This window comes from Pleurodeles waltl, chromosome 11 (genome assembly GCF_031143425.1).
Source record: "Pleurodeles waltl isolate 20211129_DDA chromosome 11, aPleWal1.hap1.20221129, whole genome shotgun sequence".
Classification (NCBI taxonomy): Eukaryota; Metazoa; Chordata; class Amphibia; order Caudata; family Salamandridae; genus Pleurodeles; species Pleurodeles waltl.
Genome location: NC_090450.1, coordinates 951,777,419 through 951,805,063, shown reverse-complemented (window position 1 = coordinate 951,805,063; position 27,645 = coordinate 951,777,419). Strand labels below are relative to the sequence as shown.

The following is a 27,645-nucleotide window of genomic DNA, read 5'->3' as shown; positions in this document are numbered from 1 at the left end:
AGAAGAGTTTCCATTGATTATGGGGGATAGACAGGGTTGTGTTTTGGCCCCCTTCTTATTTCTAATTTATATGAATTCTTTGGTGGGGGCACTTGTCTAGGGAAGGAGAAAGATATTCCTAAAATGGGCACAAAAGTAATCCCAGTTCTGCTCTATTCAGACAACGCTGTTCTTATAGCTTGTACAGCAAACGCCCTTGAGCTCCGGTTAGTTTCTTTTAAATCTTTTATGGACACTCTGGGCCTCAAGATTAATTGATCTAAATCTTTTGGGATGAAATGTGGCCCCAAGTTGGGGAAGACTAAAAGGTTTTTGCATCATGGTGAGGAAATTCAGAAGTCCCCTCATTTTACTTACCTGGGGATCTCATTTGATAAAGATCATAATTGGAAGTTTTTAATTAAAGTTACAGCAATGCAATTTCAGCGCTCTATTGATACCATTTTTAGATTTTCAAAGTGGCTGGGACACAGGTTGGTGAGAGAAATCATTTGTGTTTTTAAAAGTAAATGTGTCACGGTGGCTGCTTTTGGTGCGGGGTTTGGGATTATGCTGACAGCAACATTATTCAGATTGTTAAAAATAAGTTTCTGAGGAGACTGTTGGAAATCCCGTTGTCCACCACGCCACTTTTTGCCATGAAGAGGTTGTACCTTTCTACCTGAGAAGCTACATTGGTCTTCAGCACCTGTTGTTATGACACAGGATCTTGACCAATCCGGAGGCGCAGCTGTGTCAAACTATAATCAGGGATCGCATGTCTCTTGATAGGAATAAAGATATTCCTTGTCATAAATATATTAAGACTAGTTTCGAAAGATTGGGCTTCCCCTCCTTTTATTTTGATCCGGACAGTTTAGCTTCCGTCTCGACCAGTCAGATCAAAGTACTTTTTAAGCAATGTTATGGTGGTGGTTGTCTTGTCCCGAATAGTGGAGGGACTTTCAGTTGCCCCTGCGATCCTTACATGCACCCAGCACTTTATTTGCAAATTATTCTTAATGAAAGACACACATTTTTACTGACTCGGTTCAGACTGCAAAAAAATCATTTTTAGTAACTTTTCCTCAAAAAGTTTCTTGGTTCCCTTCCCTTCCCTATTGTCATTGTCAGCTTCCAGCACCACAAAGCACACTGCACTTTATATTGTTTTGTTCTTTTATACATCCCAGAGACGGCAATTTCTGTGACAGGTTCTCTGTGCTCTAGGTACTAAGTTGCATGCTGTTGCTTTGGCATTTTTGTTACAGCTGGGTAACAAATGCTGTTTTAAATTTTAAACTTAGTGCCTTCGAACAGTCTGTGGTTTTGACAGTATGCCCCTAGTGTTCTAAGGATTCTTAAGATTCATTTACTGTTTTCACTTTTTTCTTTGTATTTTAACTTACAAATGTTATGAATTTTGTACTTATCTGACTTTTATGGCATGAAATCTGCTGAATAAAGTATGTGATGATGATGACCCTTGGATTCCTCTTCTTTGTCCTGAATATAAGAGTAAGAGCAGGTCCAGTCTTCTAGGCACTTATCAGGCCTCAGACAGCAAGTTTAGTCCTCTCCTGGTCATCCACGTGCCCAGGAGTGTTCTTACGTGGGGTGCCTGGAGATGCTACATTTATGCCTGGAACAAGCTAGTGGATGGGAATGATATGAAAAGCCACAGCAGACCTGCCAAGCAGATTTTGACACTCCAGCAGGATATGAAACTGTGATATAAACAATGGGGTAAACAAAAGAAGAGCACAGGCCTGGGTGTTAACTATATCTGCTTGTGACAGGCTAGACGTTTTTAAGTTAATCAAGTACTGCGCCTGAGCCCAGAGGCCATCACGCTAAAGGCACAACACCCCCCATAACAAAGTTATTTTTTTCCTTGTCCTGAGAGCAAGTTCAAACCTCATTTGCACCGATTCAAATGCTAATTACTAGGTAGCATAAGTGGGAAAGCAAAATGCACATCAGCTTCCAGGGACTTCACACAGGGCAAAGGTAACTTTCTAAAAGGACCTTTTCCTTAATAGGTATACAAAATTCGATTTTTACAATTAAACTAGACTTTGAATAACTTATAAAAAGTAATTGAATTGTTATTTTACCTGCTTCCAAACCAAAATTAGCATGGTTAGATATAATAATATCCTGGTGTTTTCCTATGGAGCAGCCAGCCTTGCTACAGTTCATATACCCACGATAAACTCAGTCAAAAGTCAGGCAGAACATAGCAGACCAGACCATGGATACACATGAACTGTTTTGGTACTCTGTCTTCCTCCTCTGAAATGCACCCCAAACACTAAATGTAAACCCAGCAGAACTGTCAGGCGTGCTTTGATACTGTAATGTCAAAAAGAGGCCTACTCTGACAGGGGCCAACGTAGCTGGGGGGCACAAAAAAAGGATTCTGCCCATTTGTAAGCTAACATTTGCATGTGACAGTGGAGGCCTTTTTAAAGTGCACTCTAAATGTCATACGAAAAAACCCAGCAGACCTGTCAGGCAGGATGTGATAATTGAAGCGGGATTTGATGCTTTAATGTCAAAAACGTTCTTCACAGCCCCACCCTGCATATTCCATCTGGTTCCGATGGGTCACCTCTGCCCATTCAGGTCAGCTTCTGCAAGGATCGGGATTTGATGCTTTAATGTCAAGGAAGGGCTTCATAGCCCCACCCTGCATATTCCATGTGGGTCCGATAGGTTACCTCTGCCCATTCAGGTCAGCTTCTGCAAGTATCTCCGTGTTGACTCATTGCTGGAAATAACACTGGAAGCACAGGGCTTAAAGTTCTATTTTAAAGCAACACAGGAATGGGTTTGTCCTGAGTGATTGGTGGATGGAGTTGCTGATTAAGTGCACATCCTGAAAAGGCATCTTTTAGTGTTCTTGTGTTTATGAGTGATGATGTTTTGAGACGAAGGAAGACAGAGCTTCAGAGAGAGCAGCAATCTCATGAGATAGTCAATTTCTGTGATTGCTGGGGACATTTTAGATATCTATTGACATACTAAATATCTAATATTGGTATCCCACAGAGAATGCTAACCTCAGGGTAGGTCTGTGCTGCTGTAGCTGTCACAAACAAGAATAATGGGATCCTGGTAGCTATGCTACCACCCTCACTACTAAACCCAGTTGGTCTTCTCAAAACTAAGTTCCAAAAGGATACTGGTTAGCAGTTGGGCAGTGGCACTCCCTAGTGAGAAAGAGTTGATATGGTGATGAGGTCCAGTGCCTGGTGGTGATGTGGAAGAGTTCCTCCCCTTTGAATCTGAAGACAAGGGTTCTAAATCCTGTTCTAACACTTAAACAAAAAGTGATCACACCTTCTTCCTAAGCATGGAATTTTAACTTTGTATATCATGGCCTATACCAATAGCTTGGGTGACGGAGCGCTTTACAATGAGGTAGTTGGCAGATCTTACAGTAGGCAGTGATGTTACATAGAGGCAGAACAAAACCAAAGCCTGGGTCACTTGAGAGGAGGCAACTATTTGATATTATGGCATTTGAAGAATAGACATGTAGATAAAGAAAAGCAAAAACAGCAGTAAGAAAGGATATATCCAAAAGAGAATATGTTAATTTACATTAAACAGAGTTAGTGAAGTATGAATGCTATTAAAAATAAGTTTGTTGTCTTAATTGCATGTTTCCAGACCGCCCCCCCCAAAACCCTATCCTGGTTACCACAATGTGACTGAGATGCCTCTGCTACAAATTAAAATGTTATCTTTAAAAGGCTTTATATACCTGCCCTTTCCCCAGACTGTCTCCTCCTAGTCTATTTAACAATAATCTGACCCCCACTCCAGGACTGTGCAACAGTGTCCTTATGCCAGTCCCGAGGCAACAGAGATTGTCGTCCTGGTAACCACGCTCGACGTATCTAAAGGTATTTAAAGGATTTATTCAGTCTATCCTCAGAAATCTGAAATGTTATTTTCATAATGCTCTATGCTAGTAATGAGCAGCACACTTGGTCTTGCCATTTTGGGTTGCATTCTAGTATGTGCAGTCATGCACATATCAAAAGAAATACTAATGCCAAAAACAGGTCTGACTGAAGATTACATTTCAAAGGGGAAAACTTGAGATCCATGCTTTGAGGGGCATCCTAGTCCTCTTCAAGGAAGGTCTGTACAAAGCATCCGACTTCATTAGATGTGCGAGAGGTACCCACAAAGTTATGTAAGAAGCTCATACCCACAGGGTTCTATGTGAAATGCCAAACAACAGTCATGGGGAGGACTGTAAAAACCTCGAATGACCTCCAAGATTCTACTGTTCCTCTATGACATCTGGGAGGGGCACCCAAGTGCTCCCTAAGGGCAAAAGGAGCAAAGCCACTGAAAACTCGAGCCAGATGTCTGGCTCGGCTTGAGGTTCTTTTGACTCCAAAACGACCCAAGCTTTCATGTGGCTTCTGCCTGCCATTCAAATTGTCACCTCATGTAACAAGAATTGAAGACAAAGCAATGGCCTTTGATGTAAACCGTGAGAGAGAAACATTTGCTCGTCTAGTGGCCGAGTTGTATATTATGAAACAAGAAATCCCAGCTTACCAACTTCACCAGATTTTGTGAACCTAGACAAATGTTATTCAACCGAGATTCTTTATTTCCCTTATCACATATGAGCGAGCCTTCTAATACGTTTGTTCAATATGTGTGCTGGACTAAACCTTGTTCTTTGCTTAATACGTTGCTCTGTCGGTAATAAGAATGTACACCACGTATAGGATACATATGGCAGCTGGCTTGGCTTTTGGATCCCTAATAGCATTGTCAAGAAGGTTGGGGACTGGAACGTTTTTAAGTTAACGTTGAAAAACTATAACTTTGAATAAAATACCTCTTAATGCAGAGATATAATCTGAAACAGTGTGGCACAACGCTTCAGCGTGTTAGACATACCTTTTTTAAACATTTTTGAAGATAATTTGGACTATTGTTACACGCTGTTTGTTGCATCACTTAGATGGCAAATATTTTCGGGGCTCAACTGATGTACGGGATGTTAGAGCAAAGCCAGCCTCTTGGCTCGGCTCCCCCTGTTAACTTGCTGGCTCGCTCACCTCTCTGTAAGAAGCAGACGTCCCCCTAGAAATCTGTGGATGTCTTCAGCCCTCTCGGACGCGCCTTTAGATTTCCCCAGGCACGGCAAACTGATTCCTCTCAAATGGATGTCTAACGAAGGAAGGGGGGGTCTGTATGATGCATCCGATACGCTAGAGAGGCACACCTGGTTCTAAGTCCCGGGGGGGGGGGAGGAGAAGGCAAAGGAGTATATTTGAAAATATTTTACTGAGGAGACCGCAGGCATCGTGGTAGGTAGACAACTATCCCAAGGAGCAGTTGTACAGCACCTGGATCACTGCACAGGGCTGTCTGCCAAAGGCACCCCTCCTTCTGCGTGAGGGAGAGTCACCTACTGCTTTCTGCACCTGACAGCTGTCAAGAGGGCGACGTTCAGCTTTGTCAGCCAAACGCGCTACCCACAGCGTGTTTGTAGTTTCACTTAACCATTGCAAGTGTGGAAGAGATGTGTCATTTTCTACAGACATCTGTGCACGCAAGGGCTTCTAGGAGGGGCGCGTGGCTCCTCCCCACGTGTCTGCGAGATGCTCCGCACTCCTTGAAAAGGGTGCATCTAACTTTAGATACCACACACCGGCAGGGGGTCTGTGAGATACCCCCGACCCCCTACAGTACTTTTCTACAGCAGGAAGGTACCGGCCAATAAGGTCTGTTTGAAGAATTGGGCTCTCGCTGCAGGGGACACCTCACTTTTCCTCCAGCCCAGGGGAGGCTGAGAGCAATGACGGAGATTTTAAATCTGACTTGACAGCCAGGACCCAACTTCTCCCCCCACCAGCTGCAACCAGCCGGTAAAGGGGCACCGAACACCTTTCCCGTGGGAGGAGGGTCCGTGTTTTCTTCTAGCCCCTCCTTCAGGGCGGTCCTGCCCGCTGCTGGGTCTCCCGGCTCCTCCCTCGGGCAGCCCCCGGCCCTCCCTCTCACTCACTTGTGGAAGGTGAACGGCCTCCCTCCGCCGTCTTTGCCGGCCGCCTGGTACTGGTTCTTGCAGTTAACGGCTGAGCAGTAGAGAGGCATCCTCCGGGCTTGGTACCATCAGAACCAACGAATACTGCCCAAAGATGGCGGCGGGCGGGGAGGTGGGGGCTAGAGGGGTGGCAGCGTAGGCCCCGCCCTCCCATTAGGAAGCCCTCTGTTGGCACGCGGTGATGAGAAGGCTGGCTCGTCGGTCACTAAACATCAGCATTGGCAAAGCCAACCTGTTTCTTGTGTGCAGCCTTTGGCTTTACTAATGTTTGTTCGCTTTTGCCATTGCTGATAGCTTACAGTTTGAAAGTGGCGGTCGGCCATCTTAGAGCGGTAAATTAATGAAATATAAAGAACAAAATAATCCAAAATGGCTGTAGGTGTCTACATGAATGTGTATATATGCAGGGGTGGTCATGTTGGAATGTTTTTTGTTTTACTTCATGTCAAAAACCATTCCAAGATGGCCGCCCATGCATGTATTCCATTGTGCAGCCATCTTGGAATAATAAAAATGCTTCCAAGATGCCTGTCTGCCTGCTGACAGACAGGTGGCCATCTTGTATTTTTTGTATTCTTTATTATTCATTTACCATTTGAAGATGGCTATTGTCCATTTTCTAATAGCAAAATAGAAGGTATGCAGTGAAGGTCGCCCAAATTATTAGAAGCCAGTGGTTCAGAAGCAGTCTACAACAGCTGGACAATTAAAATAAAGAAGAGTTGGGGTCGCAGGAAGTAGATGGTGGTGGAAGAGAAGCAGCTGGGGTCAGGGAGGCACGGCCAAAGGGAGAACAGCCCTGTCAGTATTTCAGAGCCATGCATGACCAGCTGCTTTAGGCCAAGTTTTTTCTTCACATTCTTGATTTGTAGACTTGTTAATGCAATTGTAAAACCAGGATTGCAAGTCCTAAAATGCAAAGAAAAAAGTGGACTGGAACAGGTAGTCTCTCATGGACCTGGGAAATGTATTAGCTATGGTGAGAGAGAGGAAAGCAATGCGCTCCCTTGAAGTGCTAAAAGTAAAAGTAACATGAAATGGGCACCTTAGAAATACTAAATGGTACCCTTGTCTCCGCAGTGGAAGGATACAACTCATTCTATCTGAAACAATGATATGGCAGCAATGCTTCAAATGCAGGACAACCACTAGAATAGGGAGAAAAGTCATTGGTTATGGAGCAAGGGACTGAGAAAGACAAAGCCATCCAGTCATGCAAATGGCACCAACAAAGTCTACTCCAAGTATATGTTACAGTACCAAATACAGTGCTGTGTCATAAAGGAGCGAGTTTGGAAGGGGTCCCAGAGATAGGCACCCACTATGAGATTTGCTCAGATCAGTGGTACGCAATCCTAGAAGTGCCAGGGCTTTCCTTGCTTCGCTATTAGAGTCACATGATTTAGACAAGGAAGAGATTAGAGACTGTGGGAGACTAGGCAATGGTCCGGAAGCTCTAAAACACCACAGAATGCCAAGAAGCCTAAACTAACAAGCCCTAGACTGCTAACCACCACATGGGTGGGAGCTTCTAGATTCAGAGGGTGCACCCAGGTCAGTGGTAGTAGAACCAGTATTTAACAGCACTGCAGACGTCTCTTTCCGTGGCAACATTTTGTGGTTGTACTTACTTACCCCTCTTGCTTAGTTTGTTCACTTTGCCTTCCGTCCTATCACCTTTGTTGTTTTCCCTGTTCTAAGTACTCCTCAGGTGCTCCTCGACCTTTCCCTTCAGAGTTGCTACTTCGCCATTTAGATGTTATTCGTCCTATTGGTTAACTGCTACAGTGCTAGAGTTGCCTACTCCTTGGCATCCTGGAGTGAGTACTGTTATCTTGGTTGGCGCTTGGTCTCATTACTCCCAACACCACCCCAGGATCAGATAAAGCTGCTCTCTGATTGCTGGTCCCACCTCTCTGAGTGAACTCCTATTTAGCCAGTTTTGTGCACTGAATTTGTGGCTAATATCTTACTTATTCAGAACTTCCTTCACCTAAACACCTGAGGTCCCAGCTGCACATCAGACCACCACCAGACACTAATTCATGTCGGGCCTTGTAGGACGCTGGCCTGATTTGTATTGGGTACTTACACCTTATACCAGGTCCAGTTATCCCTTATTAGTGAAATGTAGTAGTGTTCTAGCAGCTTAGGTTGATAGAGGTAGCTGTAGCAGAGCAGCTTAGGCTGAACTAGGAGACAGGCAAAGCTCCTGCAATACCACTATAGTTACACAGTACTTATACACAATAAAATACAATACTCAGTGTTACTTTATTTTAGTGACACAAGGCCAAAAATATCTTAGAGACAATACTTCTGGAGGTAAGTATTATACACAATATATACACTAGACACCAAAATAAGGTAAGTAAATAATCATAGGGTAGTGCAAACAATAGAAAATACCATAGAATGCAATAGAAAGAAATAGGTATAGGGGCAACACAAACCATATACTGAGAAAGTGGAATGTGAATCACGAATTCCCCCCCAGACAAGTGTGTGTAGAGAATAGCTGGGAGTGTAAGAAAACTATAAAAGTGAGTAAAATACCCCACCCCAGAGCATAGGAAAGTAGGAGTAAGTTTCCTTATGACACACTACAAGTCATGATTAGAGTTATTGCAAGAAGCAAGCAAGACTGCAAGCAACAAATGGTCGGTTCCTGGACCTGAAAACCTGCAAAGAGAGGAGACCAAGTTCAGAAGTCACAGAAGATTCCAGGAAGGACAGGAGCCCCTGCCAACCTAGAAGATGGCGCAAAAGAGGATTCTCTGGTTGGAGGAAGTCTGCAGAAGAGCACCAAAGAAGATGGCTGCGGGTTCCTGCGTGATGCAAAGGATGTTCCACGTGGAGATGCTGGATGCAGGTGAGTTGCAGCGCTGGATTAGTCCAACAAGCCTTATTTCAAGCAATGTTGCGGTTTGCGTCAAAATGGCGCCGTCTGGACCCAGGAGCAATCCGGGGGCCTCAAATCAGACTGGGGAGGCAGAGGGGGCTCCCAATACTGTAGGGAACCCACAAATAGCCAAGCAGCACCCACAGAGGTCCCACAGAGGTCACAGAACACTGGGACAAAAGAAGGTGCAAATTGCGGTTGCTGCAGTGCTACAAAAGAAGGTCCCACGCCACCGGAGAACAACTCAGCGAGTTGAGCGTCGCAGGATAGAGTGCTGGGGACCTGGGCCAGGCTATGCACGAAGGATTTTTGCAAATAGTACACAGAGGCCTCAGGAGGTGAAGATGACGCGGTGCACAAGGGGTACTGTCGCAAACAGGGAAGGCAAGCTCTTACCTCCTCCAAATTTGGACAGCAGGACCTTAGGACAGTTTGTGTCGAAGGGGTCCACCACTTGTGTTCCAAGGAGCACACTCGTCGCCAGGAGGGGAGTTCAAGAGAACTGGTCATCGTCTTAGAAGGTGCCTGCTGGAGCAGGGAAGTGACTCCGTCACTCCACAGGAGATTTCTTCGGTCCTTCTGGTGCAGGTGAAGACAGGGAGTCCCCAGAGCATGCACACCGTGGAAACTGTTGCAGTTGCTGGCTGGAGCTGAAGTTGCAGACTCGAAGTAGCCCTTCTGGATACTTTGTTGCAGTTATAGCGGTTCCTGGAGCAGTCTGCGGTTGATTCGAGGTCAGAGGATGAAGCAGTGGTTGCAGAGGATTCCTGATGGAGACTTGTAAGCAGAATCTGAAAAGGAACCCACAGGAGAGACCCTAAATAGCCCTGAGAGGGGGATTGGCTACCTAACCAGGTTTCACCTATGAGGAGGGGTCTCTGACGTCACCTGCTGGCACTGGCCACTCAGAGGCCCCCAGAGTGTCCCCTAACCTTAGAAAACAAGATGGCTGAAGTCTGGGACACACTGGAGGAGCTCTGGGCACCACCGCTGGGGTGGTGATGGACAGAGGAGTGGTCACTCCCCTTTCCTTTGTCTAGTTTCGCACCAGATCAGGGACTGGGGTTCCCTGAACTGGTGTAGACTGGTTTATGCAAGGAGCGCACCATCTGTGCCCTTCAAAGCATTTCCAGAGGCTCTTGGAGGCTACCCCTCTCAAGCCTGTAACACCTATTTCCAAAGGGAGAGGGTATAACACCCTTCTCCCAAAGGAAATGCTTTCTTCTGCCTTCCTGGGACTGAGCTGCTCAGACCCCACGAGGGCAGAACCCTGTCTGTGAGGTGGCAGCAGCTGTTTCTGCAGTGCAGAGCTGGTGTGGCAGTATTGGGGGTCCATGGTGGAGCCCCCAGGATGCATGGAATTGGCTCCCCAATACCAGATTTGGAATGGGGGGACAATTCCATGATCTTAGACACCTTATATGGCCATGTTCGGAATTACCATTGTGAAGCTACATATAGGTATTGACCTACATGCAGTGCACGCGTGTTATGGCGTCCCGCACTCACGAAGTCTGGGGATTTGGCCCTGGACAGCGTGGGGGCAACTTTGCTAGTGCAAGGGTGCCCTCACACTTAGTAACTTTGCACCTAGCCTTCAGTAAATGAAGGTTAGACATATAGGTGACTTATAAGTTACTTAACTGCAGTGAAAATGGCAGTGAAATAGTGTGTGCACTAATTCACGCAGGTTGCAGTGGCAGTCCTGTGAAAGGGTTTGTCTGAGCTCCTTATGGGTGGCAAAAGAAATGCTGCAGCCCATAAGGATCTCCTGGAACCCCAATTCCCTGGGTACCTAGGTACCATATACTAGGGACTTATAAGGGGGGTTCCAGTGTGCCAGTTGGAATTGGTAAATGAAGTCACTAGCTTATAGTGACTAATTTGGAAGCAGAGAGAGCATAAGCACTGATGTTCTGTTAGCAGAGCCTTGGTCACACAGTTAAGCACTACTGACAACACACATTGGGCCACAAACTATGAGCACTGGGGTCCTGACCAGCAGGATCCCAGTGAGACAGGGAAAAACATACTGACATACAGGTAAAATTGGGGGTAAAATGCCAAGAAAGATGGTACTTTCCTACAGGCCTTACTAACAATGCAGCATCTTATGAAGTGCTCTTGTGTCTTCTCTTCCCTTTCTCTATTTTTCCCTTCTTTCTCAGATAAGGTATTTGAGCTTCAAATACTTTTGGAGAGACATGTTGAAGGCTGGAAATCTCAGAAGATCTCCATCCTCTGCCTGAGTGTGACAGTCTGTAGTGAAGCTGAAATAAAAGAAGGGCAAGTTTGGTTGGTGGTGGAGGTACCCTTAGGGTCAACCATGGATCAGAAAGAGATGTGATCTCACGTATTAGACACAGATGGAAGAACTAGAGTGTCAGAGATTTTACCATAAAGATTATCAGGAATGTCAGAGCTTGAGACATAGAAACACACATTAGCAAAGTGTTGGAAATTTGCCTTTCTGCAGCGCCACCCTTGATTTTTTGCCTTTTGTTGAAATCTATTATTTTGCTGTCAGTAGAACTCCATGCACTTTACCTCTGCTACTAGAGATAAAGTGGCTGTGCCCCCTTCCAAAATGGTGACATTGGCATACTCCCAATCAACACATTTAACTTGCCTATAAGACCCTCGTATATGTTACAAAGTGTACCCAGGTCCATTAGTTAACTCATTTTGCCACCCACTACAGTGACAGTGCAAACATGACTGCATTTGTAGCCTGGTTGTTTAAATTTTAAACTGCACATTCAACCTATCAAAATAAATCCCTTTCACAGGTCAAAACGTTCCTTTTTTGAATATCTATAAGTCACCCCTATGTAGGCTTTATTGTCACTAAGGCGGGGTGTCTGGTATTTAAAAGTAGGATATTTAGGAATTTAATGTTAATCACGTCCTTACATTGGAAATAGCCCCAAAAGTATTTTCACCCTAGCAAGGCTGGCTGTTCGACAGGAAAACCCAGAGTTAAATTAGTGCTTTTAATAATGCTTATCCTGGTTAGGAAGCAGATAGAAAAATAATTAAACAACTATTTTTAATAGCTATGAAAAACCTAATTCAATGAAGTTGGATTTTTAATTATTATTAGGGAAAAGATACATTAGAAAGTTACCTTTACCTACCTAATGCCTCAAGAGGCCCATTTGCTCTCACACTTCGGTCAGTCAGTAATTAGCATTTGACTAGGAGCAAACAATAGGGGTTACCTGAATGGGCAGAGATAATACCTCTGAATCTGACATAATATGCAGGGATGGTTTGTGAGCATCCTTTTTGATATTATAATATCAAATCATGCTTGAATGTCAAATCCTGCTTGACAGGACTGCTCAGTTTACATGTATTACTTTTGGGTACACTTCAAAGAAAGGGAAACAGAATACCAATACACTTGAGGCTGGTTACTGCTAAGTGTTGTTCAGGAGGAGGAGTTGGGAAGCAGGAAGTGTTAACATCAGTGTGCATGGGGGAAAGAGAAGGTTGAGACAAAAGGACGTGAGGCTGCCACCTGGCACCTTCCACATGCAGCCACCCAGAGGTGCTCGGAGCAGGCAGAGAATGCGGCTAGTGTGGCTTGTTCTCCACGGGCACTCCTGTTGTGAACTTACTTTGTTACACACACTGCTACATGTCTTCTGTTTTCATTCGCTACTACTAACTGAATGCCCGCCCTGTATAGACCGCATGAATTACAGAAATTGTATATGCTGCATAAACTGCCAAAGGGTAGAGGCTTGGAAGACTGGGAAGGGACTTGCTTCACTTACCAGGTGCTAGTACTTTATGATAACCCCTGAAATCCCAGGAGGGCTGAGGAAGCAGGAGAAAGGAAGATTGTTGAGTGCCACATCAATGACCATGATTATGGTCATGCCAAAGAAGCAGTTGTGAGGTTATTGCCAATTGTTAATTGGGCAGCAAAGGTCTGTCCGTGTGCCTGAGTTCTGTTGGTGGATCGATGAGAAGCAGCTCGCCAGGCTGGGCTTAGAAGGCCGGGGAGTGGCTGAGCCCTCAGGTGTACAACTGGCTGGCAAATGATTCAACAGGTGGCAATCTGATGGTTGATTATCCATTTGAATCATATGGAACACATGATGGCGTGGAGGTGTCTTAGAAGTAGTCTTCTGTTCTTCTGCCTAGAGAGAACCCTCTGTGCTCACCACATACCACTCGAGCCAGGGCGCTGATTTGAGCAGTGTGTGTGGGTGTAATGGGGAAGGGGCTGAATAGAAAGACTTTAATTGCTCTATAATACTTTATTGTTCTAGTAATACAATTGCACATGGACATTCTCTAACTGTTTTAAGATGAACTATAAATACCGACTATGATTTTGAAAGTAGATCAGAAATATAAAGGAATATTGGGTCAATCATATTTAATCAAGAATTTACTATCTCTGGGAGTTCATCTGTTCTCAAGTGTGAATTTAATATAGTTATTGTAATGAACGAGGTTTCTTTATATGTGAATAAATTATTGCTATTTATTTGGAGCAAAAGAAAGCAATTGTGTTTTACAATTATTATATAATTATTAACAAGATCAGTTATTTATGTGGTTCATTGAGATGCTGCAAATACAGTGACATAGAAATGAAGACCTCTTCAAATGTGAATGCCCAGCGGGTTACAGGATACTATTGTTAAATTTAGGAATAAATGGTCTCCATTAAGGCTTAATTATCATCCAAATAGTAGATAAAGTGGAATGTTTTATATGGGGGATCCTAATGGGAATACTAAGTGATAGTTGGTCAAAGTGGGGTTTAAATTAACGTGGTTTAAAGTAAATTTGCTTTATACATTTTTTAATGATAATCTGGTAGCTTACTGTTGGACCTGGCTTTTTGACAGGGACATCCCCAAACTTTTTGCCTCCTTCCTCCTATTTTTTCTGACCTGTTGTTGTTGGCTTTTGACCTCTGGGCACTTTACCACTGCTAACCAGTGCTAAAGTGCATATGCTCTCTGTGTAAATTGTACTACTGATTGGTTTATCCATGATTGACTATTTAATTTACTTATAAGTCCCTGGTAGAGTGCACTACATGTGCCTAGGGCAGGTAGATTAAATGCTACTAGTGGGCCTGCAGCACTGGTTGTGCCACCCACCTCAGTAGCCCCTTAACCTTGTCTCAGGCCTGCCATTGCAAGGCCTGTGTGTGCAGTTTCACTGCCACTTCGACTTGGCATTTAAAGGTACTTGCCAAGCCTAGAACTCCCCTTTTTCTATACATAAGTCACCCCTAATGTGTGCCCTAGGTAACCCCTAGAGCAGGGTGCTGTGTGGGTAAAAGGCAGGACATGTACTTGTGTGGTTATATGTCCTGGTAGTGTAAAACTCCTAAATTCGTTTTTACACTACTGTGAGGCCTGCTCCCTTCATAGGCTAACATTGGGGCTGCTCTCATACATTGTTGAAGTGGCAGCTGCTGATCTGAAAGGAGCAGGAAGGTCATATTTAGTATGGCCAGAATGGTAATATAAAATCCTGCTGACTGGTGAAGTCGGATTTAATATTACTATTCTAGAAATGCCACTTTTAGAAAGTGAGCATTTCTTTGCACTAAAACCTTGTTGTGCCCTTCAATCCTCGTCTGGCTAGGTTTAGTTGACAGCTCCTTGTGCATTCACTCAGACACACCCCAAACACAGGGTACTCAGCCTCACTTGCATACATCTGCATTTTGAATGGGTCTTCCTGGGCTGGGAGGGTGGAGGGCCTGCCCTCACATAAAGGACTGCCACCCCCCCTACTGGGACTCTGGCAGACAGGATTGAACTGAAAGGGGGCTTGGTGCATTTCTTAGACACTCTTTGAAGTCACCCCCACTTCAAAGGCACAACTTAGTATAAAACAGGGCCTCTGCCCTACCTCATCAGACACTTGCTGGAGAAGAAACCTGAACCAGAAACTACATCCTGCCAAGAAGAACTGCCTGGCTGCTCAAAGGACTCACCTGTCTGCTTTCTACAAAGGACTGCTGCCTTGCTGTTGCCCTGCTGCCTTGCTGAACTCTTGTCTGGCTGTGAAAGTGCTCTCCAGGGGCTTGGATAGAGCTTGCCTCCTGTTCCCTGAAGTCTCAGGACCAAAAAGACTTCTCTCTTCCTCTTGGACGCTCCGTGCGCCGAACTTTTCGACGCACAGCTTGTTCCGCAGCAAGAAAAACGCCGCACACCGACGCTGATCGACGCAACGCCTTCGGGACGACCGAAACTTTGACGCATGGCCTCGCAAGGACAACGCCGCCCGACTTCCCGGGAGAAATCGACACGACGCCTGCCGTGAGATCGAAACTTTGACGCACGGCCTCGCAAGGACAACGCCGCCCGACTTCCCAGGAGAAATCGACGCGACGCCTGCCGTGAGATCAAAACTTTGACGCACGGCCTCGCAAGGACAACGCCGCCCGACTCCGCAGGAGAAATCGACGCAACGCCTGCCGTGAGATCGAAACTTAGACGCGCAGCCCCGCAGAACGACGCGCAGCCGGAAAACAAGCAGGAAAATCCACGCACAGACCCGGGACATCTGGTACTCCCCGCAAACTACAGTAAGAGACTGTCCGCGCGCCGGAAAACGACGCACGACTCCCCGCGTGGAAAATAACGACGCAAGTCCGTGTGTGCTGAGGAGAAATCGATGCACACACCAGTTTTCCACGTACCTCTTCTCCTGTGGCCCTCTGAGGAGATTTTCCACCAGAAACCAGGTACTTTGTGTTTAGAAAGTAAACAAAGTCTCTTTCAAAGACTTAAGACACTTTATATCACTTTTCAGTGATATCTTTACAAATTCATATTGCAACTTTGATCGTTTTGACCTGAAGATACCCAGATAAATATTATATATTTTTCTAAACACTGTGTCGTGTATTTTTGTGGTGATATGCTATGGTGTTGTATGATTTATTGCACAAATGCTTTACACATTGCCTTCTAAGTTAAGCCTGACTGCTCGTGCCAAGCTACCGGAGGGTGAGCACAGGCTGATTTTGGATTGTGTGTGACTTACCCTGACTAGAGTGAGGGTTCTTGCATGGACAGAGGGCAACCTGACTGCCAACCAAAAACCCCATTTCTAACATTGGTGATCAGCGGTGAGGATAGGACTTGTGTTTGTGCAGTTACATACAGTAGCTAAGTATTTCACTACCTACCCACAGTTGAAGGTCAACTTGATTTTTCATGTTTTTTGGCTTTTGATTCTCTGATGTCCTCCTGGATATACTATTGATATTTTGGACTTTGGATTTTGGTTTTTGCTGGTAAGATCTTATCAGAATGGGATTGCTTACCTACTCATTCTTTGTTCGTACTGACCACCTCACTAAGGCTGACCTAAGGAAGCTTTGCAGAAAATGGGGCCTTCCTGTAGCAAGGAGATCTACTAAGGCGGAGATGCTACATAACTACATAGTCTGGGGGGAGGAAAGATGGGCAGAGAGAGAGGCAGCAAGAAACCAAATGACTAAGTACCCCTCAGATGAGGAGGAGGACTACGCACATGAGGAGGAAGACTGCTCACATGAGGAGGAAGACTACTCAGATGAGGAAAGAGACCCAGAGATAGATGAATGGCTCCGAAGTCAAAGGCGACAGGAGCAACAATTAGAGGAGTATCTTGCAGGGGTTGAGGCAAAAAGACTCTTAGCCCTGGAAGAAGAAAAGATTGCAGCTCAAGAGCTGAGCTGTAAAGAGCTGAAACTGGAGGCCGGAAGGGCTGAGTCCAGTTCAGATGGTGGCAGCAAAAATCTTGCATCTAGTACTGCTGAAGAAGGGCACAAGCCCAGAGATGTGGTGCCCAACTTGAAGAAGGGAGTTGACACACCCCAGGCGGTTCAAGGGTATGAGGTAGTTCCCGTTATGCACAGGGTCCCTGAGAAGGATTGGGGAACTGGCACAGGGAGTCATATTCCTACTGGGGAGAGGGACACTTTACTGACTCTAGCAGAGAGTGACAGAGAAAAGGGTTCCCCCTGGTGGACGTCCTGGATATAGAGTGTAGAGACATCCCAGAAGAGTATGGGTTGAGTGTCAGGAACAGACAGATACTGTCTCACCAGTCTCAGGAGGGTGAGGTAGAGTGCTTTTCCAAGGTTGAGTTACTGGGTGGTTGGGTGAAGGGTACTGTGGTTAATACATGTGAAGGGCAGAGTGATGTAATTGCTGGAGAGCATATGTCTGGTCCTTATTTTCCAGAGCTACGCCAACACCAGGTGGAGTGTGAGGTCTCTGACCCCAGGGAACTTACAATGGAGGCAGACTTCTGGGTGAGTACCAGAGAGTCTGAAGAGGCATTTGGGGGTGCTCCTGAAGGGAGTGGGCTAGGTGGTTCCCAACCGAGTGAGGTGGGAAAGGATTGTAGTGTCCCAGGTAGGTCCCAGGTCCTAGAGGGTTCCATGAGGGAACACCAGGAGGGAAGCCTAGCCTGTACCGTAGGGCCACCTTTTGAGGGAAGCCCCGCAGTGTCAGAAGAACTTGGGGGGGTGACTGTAGCCAGCATCCCAACAGTTCTGGTGTCTGGCAGTACCCCTCCTAGTGAGGGGTGCAGAAGTCCAGACATAGGGTTGAGAGGGGGTTGCAGACCCCAGTGGAGGACCTTGAGAGTCAGGGGTCAGCTCTGAGAGCAGAGCCCCCCAAGAATGACCCAGGTGAAACCGTTTCTGGTTTGGGGGAAACCCAGACTCTGCCGGATGGGCAGAGGTCGGGAGACCTGCGCCAACCAGACTCTTGTGTGGCCCTTGGGGACGGTGTGTCCCTTGTGGGGGATGAGAGTGCCCCCCAGGAAGTCCTGGCATGCCAGGCAAAGATTCAACCTCAGGGTGGTGACTCTGGGTTGGATACCCAGGTTCAGAGGTTAAACTCTGACCTGGTGGGGGGTAGGTGTGCCCCCCAGAAAGTCCTGGCATGCCAGGCAGTTGTCCAACCTCAGGATGTTGACTCTGGGTTGGATGACCAGGTTCAGAGGTTAAACTCTGACCTGGTGGGGGGTAGGTGTGCCCCCCCAGAAAGTCCTGGCGTGCCAGGCAATTGCCCAACCTCAGGGTGGTGACCCTGGGTTGGGGAACCAGCCTCAGAGGTTAAACTCTGACCTGGTGGGAGGTAGGTGTGCCTCCCTGGAAGTCCTGGCCTGCCAGGCAATGGTTCAACCTCAGGGTGGTGACTCTGGGTTGGCTAACCAGGTTCAGAGGATAAACTTTGACCTGGTGGGGGGTACTAGTGCCCCCCAGAAAGTCCTGGTGTACCAGGCAGTTGTCCAACCTCAGGGTGCTGACTCTGGGTTGGATAACCGGGTTCAGAGGTTAAACTCTGACCTCGTGGGGGGTAGGTGTGCCCCGCAGAAAGTCCTGGCGTGCCAGGCAATTGGTCAACCTCAGGGTGGTGACCCTGGGTTGGAGAACCAGGTTCAGAGGTTAACCTCTGACCTTGTGGGAGGTAGGTGTGCCTCCCAGAAAGTCCTGGTGTGCCAGGCAGTTGCCCAACCTCAGGGTGGTGACCCTAGGTTGGAGAACCAGGTTCAGAGGTTAAACTCTGACTTGGTGGAGGGTCAGTGTGCCCTCCAGGAAGTCCTGGCGTGCCAGGCAATTGTTCAACTTCAGGGTGGTAACTCTGAGTTGAATGGCCAAGTTCAGAGGTTAAACTCTGACCTGGTGGAGGGTCAGTGTGCCCTCCAGGAAGTCCTGGCGTGCCAGGCAATTGTTCAACTTCAGGGTGGTGACTCTGAGTTGAATGGTCAGGTGCAGAGGTTAAACTCTGACCTGGTGGGGGGTAGGTGTGCCTCCCAGAAAGTCTTGGTTTGCCAGGCAGTGATCCAGTCTGAGGGTACAGACCCTGGGCTGGAAGACCAGGTTCAGGGTGTCCCCCCGGACCTGGAGGGAGGGGCTACTGATAACAGTGCTCCTACCATGTTGTCTTCTGAGGAGGCCACTCCTAGTTGGAGGGTGCTGGACCCCAGAAGGGAGGGCAGGGGGAGGGAAGCCTCACCCCGGGCCCTAGTCCAACCTGAAGGTACAGACCCCAGGTTGGAGGGCCAGTTGCAGGTTAACCGCCCTGCACTGGTGGAGGAATGGTACAGGGCGACTTCTGTAAGCACCCTGACCATGTTGGACTCTGGGGGTACCGCTCCAGGAGGGAGGGTACAGAGCCCCAGAGGGGAGGACCAGGTTCAGGCTGTCATCCCTGACCTGGTGGAAGGGAGAGTGGTTAAAGGGTGCCCAGCACCTGGGGCTACCGCCCCCCACTCTCCACAGCCACAGTGGTTGGAGAGCTTTGAGAGGCCTGGGGCCTGGCTCTCATCCCTGGCAGCTGTCAGTAATCACTGTGGCTTGCTGTCCGGGTGGACAGAGTTATCCCTGGGGAGGGGACAAGTGTCACACCCCGGGGGTAGAGTGGGCAACACCACTGTGTTGGTCATGGTGGTACTATCCTGCTCCTGGGATACATCTGTGAGCAAAGTAAGGTTAGGTGCTGCACAGATGGGATCCGCAGGTAAGGAGAAAGGTTCCCCATGGGTTGGCTTAGTGGGCCCTGAGAGTATGGACAGAGGGATCCAATTGGAGTCAGGAAGGCGAAGAACTGGAGCATGCCCCTGCTGTTGTGGGCCTGGGTCCTTGTTCTGTCGCCTCAAACAGGGAAGTACATCAGGATAGTGATTGTTCTCCCCTGGCTTTAGGCTGGTGGGGGGTCATGTTGGACCTGGCTTTTTGACAGGGACATCCCCAAACTTTTTGCCTCCTTCCTCCTATTTTTTCTGACCTGTTGTTTTGGCTTTTGACCTCTGGGCACTTTACCACTGCTAACCAGTGCTAAAGTGCATATGCTCTCTGTGTAAACTGTACTACTGATTGGTTTATCCATGATTGACTATTTAATTTACTTATAAGTCCCTGGTAGAGTGCACTACATGTGCCTAGGGCAGGTAGATTAAATGCTACTAGTGGGCCTGCAGCACTGGTTGTGCCACCCACCTCAGTAGCCCCTTAACCTTGTCTCAGGCCTGCCATTGCAAGGCCTGTGTGTGCAGTTTCACTGCCACTTCGACTTGGCATTTAAAGGTACTTGCCAAGCCTAGAACTCCCCTTTTTCTATACATAAGTCACCCCTAATGTGTGCCCTAGGTAACCCCTAGAGCAGGGTGCTGTGTGGGTAAAAGGCAGGACATGTACTTGTGTGGTTATATGTCCTGGTAGTGTAAAACTCCTAAATTCGTTTTTACACTACTGTGAGGCCTGCTCCCTTCATAGGCTAACATTGGGGCTGCTCTCATACATTGTTGAAGTGGCAGCTGCTGATCTGAAAGGAGCAGGAAGGTCATATTTAGTATGGCCAGAATGGTAATATAAAATCCTGCTGACTGGTGAAGTCGGATTTAATATTACTATTCTAGAAATGCCACTTTTAGAAAGTGAGCATTTCTTTGCACTAAAACCTTGTTGTGCCCTTCAATCCACGTCTGGCTAGGTTTAGTTGACAGCTCCTTGTGCATTCACTCAGACACACCCCAAACACAGGGTACTCAGCCTCACTTGCATACATCTGCATTTTGAATGGGTCTTCCTGGGCTGGGAGGGTGGAGGGCCTGCCCTCACACAAAGGACTGCCACACCCCCTACTGGGTCTCTGGCAGACAGGATTGAACTGAAAGGGGGCTTGGTGCATTTCTTAGACACTCTTGAAGTCACCCCCACTTCAAAGGCACAACTTAGTATAAAACAGGGCCTCTGCCCTACCTCATCAGGCACTTGCTGGAGAAGAAACCTGAACCAGAAACTACATCCTGCCAAGAAGAACTGCCTGGCTGCTCAAAGGACTCACCTGTCTGCTTTCTACAAAGGACTGCTGCCTTGCTGTTGCCCTGCTGCCTTGCTGAACTCTTGTCTGGCTGTGAAAGTGCTCTCCAAGGGCTTGGATAGAGCTTGCCTCCTGTTCCCTGAAGTCTCAGGACCAAAAAGACTTCTCTCTTCCTCTTGGACGCTCTGTGCGCCGAACTTTTCGACGCACAGCTTGTTCCGCGGCAAGAAAAACGCCGCACACCGACGCTGATCGACGCAACGCCTTCGGGACGACCGAAACTTTGACGCATGGCCTCGCAAGGACAACGCCGCCCGACTTCCCGGGAGAAATCGACGCGACGCCTGCCGTGAGATCGAAACTTTGACGCACGGCCTCGCAAGGACAACGCCGCCCGACTTCCCAGGAGAAATCAACGTGACGCCTGCTGTGAGATCAAAACTTTGACGCACGGCCTCGCAAGGACAACGCCGCCCGACTCCGCAGGAGAAATCGTCGCGACGCCTGCCGTGAGATCGAAACTTCGACGCGCAGCCGGAAAACAAGCAGGAAAATCCACGCACAGACCCGGGACATCTGGTACTCCCCGCAAACTACAGTAAGAGACTGTCCGCGCGCCGGAAAACGACGCACGACTCCCCGCGTGGAAAATAACGACGCAAGTCCGTGTGTGCTGAGGAGAAATCGACGCACACACCAGTTTTCCACGTACCTCTTCTCCTGTGGACCTCTGAGGAGATTTTCCACCAGAAACCAGGTACTTTGTGTTTGAAAGAGACTTTGTTTACTTTCTAAAGACTTAAGACACTTTGGGGGTCATTCTGACCTCGGCGGTAAAAGCCGCTTACCGCCGGTCAGAAGGCCGCCACAATACCGCCGCGGCCGCGGTCAGCCGCCACGGACATTCTGACCCACAACTGCAAAACCTCCGAAAATCCGCCCTCCACTGCAGTCCGCCACATCAGCGGCCAGCGGTAAACTGGAGAAGACCAAACCTCCACCGCCACGCCAACAGAAATACGCCCATCCCATTATGACCCGCAAATCCACGCGGCGGTCATTCAACCGCGGTATTCCATTGGCGGTACACACCGCCGCAGTCAAAATACACACACCTTTACAAATCCCTACCACATTGGACAATTTGAAAGGCACACACCTGAAACACATACACACACCACTCCCACACATCCAATACCATATAAAACACACACCCACATCACCCACAAACCCCTACCAACAAAAACCAGAGACGAAGGAGAGAGAGACACATCAGAGAATAGATAGCCAGACACACAGAGGCACACCGCAACATCACACACACCACATAGAAGCACAAAGCACCACACACCAACACACACATCATCACATACACCACCCCACACCTCATACACACCACCCCATGGCACCACAAAGGCACCCACGCTTTTCGGACCAAGAACTCCGGGTCATGGTGGAGGAGATCATAAGAGTGGAACCCCAGCTCTTCGGCTCACAGGTCCAGCACACCACCATAGCAAGGAAGGCGGAGCTCTGGCAGCGGATCGTGGACAGGGTCAACGCGGTGGGACAGCATCCCAGAAATCGAGAGGACATCCGCAAACGATGGAACGACCTACGGGGGAAGGTGCGCTCGATGGTCTCGCGACACAACATCGCAGTGCAGAAGACTGGCGGGGGACCCCCACCCACTCCACCCGAATTCACAACATGGGAGCAAGAGGTACTCAACATCCTGCATCCTGATGGCCTCGCTGGAGTACACGGAGGAATGGACTCTGGTAAGTACAAGGCCAACCACTTCACCCCCCCCCCCCAGCATGCTAAACCCCACCCTCACCCCCAACCCCCCAGCACACATCCTCCCTGAGAATGTCTCCCCAGCACAACCCACCCAACACCAACCCCTGCATGCCACCCCCAAACTATGGACACCCATCACCTAAGCATGACCACTGCACATACCCATCACCCCCCCCCACAAAACACCCTCACAACACCTCCCCCAAGGGAATGCCAGCACTGGGGGACAAGGGCACCCATAAAACGCAAGCTAATGCACACACAGAAACAATAACCATACCCTCTTACCCCATGCAGGACCCGAACGACAACACACCGGTCAGGAGGGACCAGAAATGTCCATCCCACCCCCGGAACAGGCCACTAGTGATGACAGCAGCTCTGTCGACCTGGAACCTGACGACCAGCCCGGACCATCGGGGACCTCTGGGCAGTCGGTTCCCCTCACCCAGACACAGGCCACTGCAGACCCAACCCCCTCTGGGAACAACAGCACAGCTCCCACCCAGCGGGCCCATGCCTCTGTCTCTAGGACAGGTCAAGCAGCGGTGTGTCTACCACTACAGGGCCCCCAGGGTAACCCACCAACCCAACAACAACAGGGACCTGGGGGCAGTGGGAGTGGGCACACCGTCCAGGGGACAGAGGCCCAGGGAAACAGGGCAACTCGGAGGGCTGCTGTGCGACAGGGGGGGGAGGAGAGGCCCAGGGAACCCACTCTCCAAGAGGCCCTCACCACCATCATGGCTGCCTACCACCACTCACAAGAGACGATGGCGACGGTACTGGCCAGGTTCCAGGAGATCCAGGCACAGCAGGAGCAACGCTACATGGGGTTCAGCGACCAACTCAGCAACATCTCAACCGCTATGGGGAGCATAGTCCAGGCCCTGAACCGCATAGAGGACACGTTTCGGGACCATGTGGCATCACACAGGGCCCCTGTCACTAGCCAGGAACAGGAACAGCCTACCACCTCCGCCGGCGCTAGTGGACAGGAGGCCCCACCACAACGACAGCACCCCAGAACCCCACCTCCTGCTGAACAACAACCGCCCCGCAAAAGGAGCCTGAGATAAAAAAAAACGACAGAGTAGGATGTCAAGTCCCCCGCCAGCATCACATACCCCCTGAAGTCCTCCCACTGTCCCACATTGCCACCCTGTCAAACCTTGAACTGCCCCTGCTCCATCCTGCCACAGGCATATGGACAATGCACCTGTGAGACTGAGAACTGGACTCCGCCATGGACATTACTCCACCCCCACCCATCACTGTTTCACTATCATGTACCAATATCTATGCACTAATAATAAATCACACATTGCACTGAAATCAATCAGGACTCAGCCTGTCTTATTTACAAATGTATGACACATTACATATCAATTACGTATTGTGAACATTGTGAATTACACATACCGAGGTAACTTAGCATTAGTCCATGGGCCAACCAAGCCGAGGTCACGCAGTGGCTCATACAGCACAGAAAAGGGAAGGGAAAATCAAACATCATGTTCATAGGTCTGGGGGGAAACAGACAAAGTTGAGATGCAGGAGGCTTTCAGGAAATGTAAGATGGCATGGGTGATTATTACCTGTGTGCTACTGGAAATACTGTTCTATTACTCTGTCCCTGTTGTCTGTGTCGTCCTCTGAGTCTTCCTCCTCTTCACTCTCCGCAGGCTCCACAGCTACTTCAACACCACCATCTGCACCATCCTCCTGCAGGAAAGGAACTTGACGTCGCAATGCCAGATTGTGAAGCATACAGCAGGCCACGATGATGTGGCACACCTTCTTTGGTGAGTACATCAGGGATCCCCCAGTCATATGCAGGCACCTAAACCTGGCCTTCAGGAGGCCAAAGGTCCTTTCGATGATCCTCCTAGTTCGCCCATGGGCCTCATTGTACCGTTCCTCTGCCCTGGTCCGGGGATTCCTTACTGGGGTCAGTAGCCAAGGCAGGTTGGGGTAACCAGAGTCACCTATTAGCCACACATGTTGTCTCTGTAGCTGCTCCATCACATAGGGGATGCTGCTATTTCGCATCACATACGCGTCATGCACTGACCCTGGGAACTTGGCATTTACATGGGAGATGTACTGGTCAGCCAAACAGACCACCTGGACATTCATCGAATGATAACTTTTTCTGTTTCGGTACACCTGCTCATCGTCTTTTGGGGGTACCAAAGCCACATGGGTCCCATCAATGGCACCAATGATGTTGGGGATATGTCCAAGGGCATAGAAATCACCCTTCACTGTAGGCAAGTCACCCTCCTCTGGGAAAATGATGTAGCTCCACATGAGTTTCATCAGGGCAGACAACACTCTACTCAAAATCTTTGAAAACATAGGCTGAGACATTCCAGATGACATGGCCACTGTGGTCTGGAATGACCCAGTTGCCAAAAAATGGAGGACTGACAAAACCTGCACCAGAGGGGGAATCCCTGTGGGTTGGCGGATGGGGGACATCAGGGCTGGCTCCAGCTGGGCACACAGTTCATGGATAGTGGCACGGTCAAGTCTGTATCGAAGTATTATATGGCGTTCTTCCATTGTCGACAGGTCCACCAGCGGTCGGTACACGCGAGGATTCCTACTTCTCAACCCAAGTCCCAGCGGACGGTGCCTAGGAAGGACAACATGGAGCACAGAGTCAGCCAAACCACAGGTACGTACAGACAGCTTGCACAGTTAAAGAATGGCAATGGGTTGAAAGGCGTGGATGTGTGGCAATGCAAGGCCTAGGCCTGTGTGTCGCAGTCAAAATTAAGCCATGTAGGCCCTTGAAATGGCGGCTGCCTGACCTGTGAAGTGGGACAATGGGATGTGAGGTCAATGCGCTGGCGGGGCACACCGTGGCGGTAGGCGGTCGAAGACCGCGGCGCAAAGCCGCATTGGTTAACATTGAAGCCTATGGGTTTCAGGAGCCAATGACGAAGTGCGCCGGCGGTCGCGGTACGCACCGCCGCGGGCGTGACCGCCATTTTCTATCTGCTTAATCACTCGAGACCTGATCATCCACAGGAGAGGACCTATACTGCAAGTGCTGCTGTGACCTCGGTCTGGAAGATACAATGGCTGCTGCGACTGGGGAAAGGGCCCCTGCCTTCACGTCTGAAGAGTTGGAGAAGCTCGTGGATGGGGTCCTCCCCCAGTATGCGCTACTCTACGGTCCTCCAGACCAACAAGTGAGTACACCGGGTGCACATGGAATGGGCTATGCCTGTGTGGATTGGGGTGGATGTAAGTTGGTGGGGTGGGGGGCGAATGAGGAGTGCAACGCCCGACAGATGAGAGCATGTGCCATATGGCAAAGTTGGTGGGGGGGGGGCAATCACATCTAACATGCAGGTCATTGATGATTTCCTCCTTTCCACCCTGTACATGTCAAATAGGTCAGCGCCCATCAGAAGATCGAGATTTGGTGTGCCATCGCCAAGGAAGTCCGGAACTTGGGGGTCCACAACAGACGGGGCACCCACTGCCGCAAGAGGTGGGAGGACATCCGCCGCGGAACAAGGAAGACCGCAGAAACACTGCTGGGGATGGCCTCCCAACCTAGGAGGGGTGCCAGTCGCACCATGACCCCCCTGATGGCCCGGATCCTGGCGGTGGCCTACCCAGAATTGGATGGGCGCTTTAAGACATCACAGCAGACACAAGGGGGTGAGTATCAGCACATTCTCCTATCTTTCTGCGCAGTGGAGGCGTCTGGGTGGGGGAGGAGGGCTGTGGGTGACATTAGGCCAGGGCGCTTTCTGTAGTGTAGTCCTCTCCCTTAGGCATGGCCCTGTGCCCCCGGCCCCCACCTCGGTAGGGTGACAAGTACAGCCATTGAAGGTCCAGCATCTCCCATGTGCGCGTTTGACGTCTCTTGGCCTGTTGTCCTAGTCAGTAGTACTGAGTAGTGTACCCCGAATGCGCGGCTTAGTGCATTAGGCTCCTGTGTCTGTCCTCTCCGCCAACGGTGTTGACATTGCATGCACTCAACCTGGTCTTCTTTTTTCTCCCCCCACCCTTTCTCTTCATCTTCTTGTGCATGTGTGCATTAGCATCATCAGGCGGAGGAGATTTGGCATCGGAGCACGAGGGAGCTGCAGGACACAATGCCCCGGTGGGCCCAGGAACAGACACCGAGGGCACCAGTGATCCGGAGGGCGAGGGGAGCACCACGACGGGGACCGCTGGTGAGAGCAGCGAAAGCGACACGTCCTCGGATGGGAGCTCCCTAGCGGTGGCGGCAACATCCGTGCCCCCGCCTCTACAGGTACAGCCGCCACCCAGCGCACCAGCCCCGCCCTCCCAGCAGCCCCTCAGTCCTCGCTCCGTGCCCGTTCGCCCAGGAAGGCGCGCGTCTCCTTCGCCCCAGGCACCTCAGCCCCTGCCCCTGTTGCCCCTGCTGCCCTCAGTGCGGAGCTCATTGACCTGGTAAGGACGCTCATTGTTGGGCAGACGACCCTTTTGAATGCCATCCAGGGTGTGCAAAGGGAGGTGCAACAGAGCAATGCGTACCTGGAGGGCATTCATTCGGGTCAGGCTGCCCATCAACGAGCGTTCACTGCTCTGGCCTCAGCACTGACGGCAGCCATTGTCCCTGTTTCCAGCCTCCCTCTTCTTACTGCCTCCAGCCTTTCTCTGTCTCCTGTTCCTCAGCCTATCCCATCCACACCATCAGACCAGCCTGCACACACCTCAACACCCAAGAGCAGCTCATCCAAACACAAGCACCACAGATCCCACAAACACTCACCCAAGCAAAACCCAGATGCAGACATGCCAACAGCCACTGCCACCCCTGTGTCCCCCTCCTCCTCGTCTCCCTCCTCCCTGCCTGTGACGTCTACACTCACACCTGCATGCACCCCAACATCAGCCAGTGCTTCCATCACCACCTCACCCTCCAGTACAGTCCACACTCGTGCAGTCACCACCCCCACTGCCATTTACACGTCCCCTGTGTCCTCTCCCACTGTGTCTGTCACCCCCTCTTCCAAGACACACAAACGCAGGCAGCCACCCACCCAACAGCCATCCACCTCACGACAGCCTAC

At 49.3% G+C, this 27,645-nt stretch overlaps 1 protein-coding gene across 3 annotated transcripts in view; it reads right to left on the bottom strand.

The window, feature by feature from the left end:
* LOC138266392 (putative nuclease HARBI1) overlaps nt 1–27,645 on the bottom strand; it is a 331,311-nt gene that overhangs the window by 200,943 nt on the left and 102,723 nt on the right. The window contains exon 1 of one of the 3 annotated variants that reach the window (XM_069215158.1): nt 6,026–6,197. The exons of the other annotated variants lie outside the window; for them this stretch is intronic. Within the exon in view, the coding sequence (XP_069071259.1) occupies nt 6,026–6,114 (89 nt within the window). The 5' untranslated portion in view covers nt 6,115–6,197. Of the gene's footprint in view, nt 1–6,025; nt 6,198–27,645 lie in introns of those variants that run through there. 3 annotated transcript variants of the gene reach the window in all.